The 2,929-nt window shown below is 39.6% G+C and overlaps 1 protein-coding gene across 1 annotated transcript in view; it reads left to right on the forward strand.

Annotated features, from left to right (window-relative positions):
- The window catches only part of LOC103357968 (receptor activity-modifying protein 1-like), a 6,950-nt gene continuing 4,021 nt past the window's right edge, over window positions 1-2,929 (forward strand). Inside the window, exons 1-2 of the mRNA XM_008282742.1 lie at window positions 1-238; window positions 2,777-2,915. Coding sequence (XP_008280964.1) covers window positions 184-238; window positions 2,777-2,915 — 194 coding nt within the window. The 5' untranslated portion in view covers window positions 1-183. The remainder of the gene's footprint in view (window positions 239-2,776; window positions 2,916-2,929) is intronic.

Here is a 2,929-nt window from a genome sequence, read left to right on the forward strand (position 1 = left end):
GCAGCCGCTGTGGAAGGTCAAGGGGCTTTTTTTTTACCCTCATTGAGCGCACACGGTGATTTGTTTCCAGCGTGGAGACGTCGTCCCAGGAGGAGGAGGAGGAATAACAGCACCTTTGGGTGGAAAACTGGAATGTGCCATGTGCTGTTGATCTCCAGGGAGTGAGAGCAGCGGTGGTTCGTCATGGCTCCGGAGAGCGCGGCGCTCCTCAAGGCTGGGCTTGTGTTGTTGGTGGCAGGTAAGTGTGTGAATGTGTGTGTGTGGAGATGTGAAGTTCTTCTTAGTGGATTTTTTAGATGCTATATACAGTCGTCCTTAAATGTAGCCTTCTATTAAAGAAAAGGCAAAATTCACAATAGTCACTCAAATAAGTAGAAACTAAAAAAAAGTAATAATAAATAAAAATTTGCTGAATTATAATGTAGTGAAATAGGCATTGCTTTTGAGTTGTGGTTGAAAAGAATAATTTAAAAAAAGAAATAAATAAAATAAATGTCCTGGACAGTGCAGGTCCCATCGTACTTTTTTTTTTTTATATATATATATTTCTGTTGAACCACAATTCAAAAGCAATGTCATGATTTTCATTAAATTTTTATTTATTATTATTATTTTTTGTCGATTTCAGCTTATTTCAGTGACAACTGTTTTTTTCTTCTTTAATTTTTCTGCTAGATATGTGTGTATTCTTGCATGCATTCTTTTATTATTATTTGTTTTTATTTTCATTCTTTTTCTTTCTATAGTTATTCCACTTTATTGTTATTCTTTTCCTTGCTAATTCCTCGGGTGACACCAACAGCCAGAACCAAATTCCATATATGTTGTGTACATACTTGGCTGATTCTGATTCTGATCAATGGGAGGGTATGAATACATTTGAGGATGATGGAGGCTTTTTTAAAGTCCTTTCATTGTTGTGCATTGTGACAACAGCTTTAATTTCGGCTGGTAATATGGAAGAAGTTTACTAAAAGCTCTTGTTTTAATTCCGGGTTTAATCCTCTGAACCCGTTCTGCACGTCAGCTCCAGAAAGATGTTTCACCGTGTTGAATGTATCTCTGCACCATTTATGAGCCATGTGACATTTATTTATCTCTCAGTCTCTTGAATTTGTTTCTGTACTTGTCTCCAATCTGCAGATACATTTTTTTTTTTTACAGGATCTATTTAAGGCAACTGCTTTAGTTTTTGAATATATATTTTTAAATGAGACATGTAGAATAAAGTCATTTTGATGAAATGTCACAATTTGAAAATGAGTTTTAGTTTGTTTGTTTGTTTTTTAGACAAATTTGCACGATTCGTGGACGGACCAGCAGAAAGTTGATGATCTGATGATGCATTATGCTTCAATAGTTTCTGGGATTGATAAATGCTGTAATTTTGGCTATTTTTTAAACCTCTTAAAACCCGAGCTCTTGTTTGATATGCATGTTTTATTCCGAAGAAAAAATAAAAATAAAGAAAATAAAAAATATAGGATGAATAAATAAATCAATAAATAAATAAATAAATAATAATAATAATAATAATAATAATAATAAGTTTGTGGAAACTGATGCACAAAATTTGATGTTACCATTAAGCTGCATTAAATGACATGTAGGATGAAGCTTTTTTTTTTGCTTTAATCATCAGGATGTTTTACTTTCTGCTGCATTAGTTATTTATTTGGATATTATAGAGTTAAATTCACAAAAACGCAGCACATCAACTGCACACATCCTCCAAAAAATCATCACACAGCTTAATATTTACAAAATGTGAAACCTGTTGTAACCCGTCTGGTTACAAGGAAGGTCCAAAGTTGAAGTCAAAATGGTCTTATGTCAGCGTGGAGCTAATAAACGACGTGAGGATGAATTCAAAACTCTCCCTTTTCATGAATGTTGAGACAAAAATGGCTCAATGGCTGCTTCCTGTCCACAAAACAGATTTGAAGGTGGGGAAGTCAACAGAACTGCAGTAGAGAGTGCCGTAGCATCTGTCGCCGCTCGCCTCGAATTTTCCTGGAAAACCGAACGCAACGCTGGTGAGCAGCCAGACAACTTTCAATGTCAGACTTTCCCACCAGCAGTTGCCAGCAGACAGACAGACAAGTGACACCTCACTCCAGCTCTGAGTGGGTGACAAACAGGCAACTTCATTTTTTTGCTAAATTATCCCGCATATGTTGAGTTTTCGCCGCGCCGCAACAGGGTCTCGATCTTTTTTTTTTCTCCCTTCTGTAGCATCTCTTTTCAAAACCCCCGTGTCAACACATTCAGTACTTCCTTTGAGTGTTTGGGAGCCCACAGAGAGCCAGAGCAAACAGAACGGGCACACAGCTGGCCCTTATCAGGCCGCCGCAGACCGAGATCCACCATGTTTCTCGATGCTAACAACCTGTTCGTCTCCGCGCGGGCCTTTTTTTTTTCCTCTCCGCCAGCTTAAGCCTCCCTCTCCTGCTCAGTGATGTTACATTCAGTTTGGCATCCTGCGGGACGGCCGCGGTCTGCCTCGGCTGTTTACACACAACTCCGAAGTAAACAAATGGGATTGGGACTCGGGTTTGCAAATTAAATTTTGTTTTTTTTTTTCCGTCTTCGCGAAAGTAACGGCCTAATAGGGAAGAAACGGTCCGCGAGGAATAACCATCGCCGGGACGTGACCTTGTTTATTGCACAAGCATACTCCTAATTACCAAAGAATTAAACGGAGCAGATAACCGCTTGCTCATTACCTGCTCGAAGCTTTTGTTTCCATTTCTTTTTTTTTGCCTTTACTCTGCAGCTCAAGCCCTTCCGTTGGCGTCTGGCTGCAACCGAGGTTTCTACGAGAGGATGATCGGCGATCTGTGCCTGGCTAAGTTCAAACTGGACATGGGAGGACTGGAGCGGGGCTTGTGGTGCAGCTGGCCGGACACGACGGAGTGAGTAGTGGGAA

The sequence above is a fragment of the Stegastes partitus genome, unplaced genomic scaffold, assembly GCF_000690725.1.
Source record: "Stegastes partitus isolate 25-593 unplaced genomic scaffold, Stegastes_partitus-1.0.2 Scaffold284, whole genome shotgun sequence".
Lineage (NCBI taxonomy): Eukaryota > Metazoa > Chordata > Actinopteri > Pomacentridae > Stegastes > Stegastes partitus.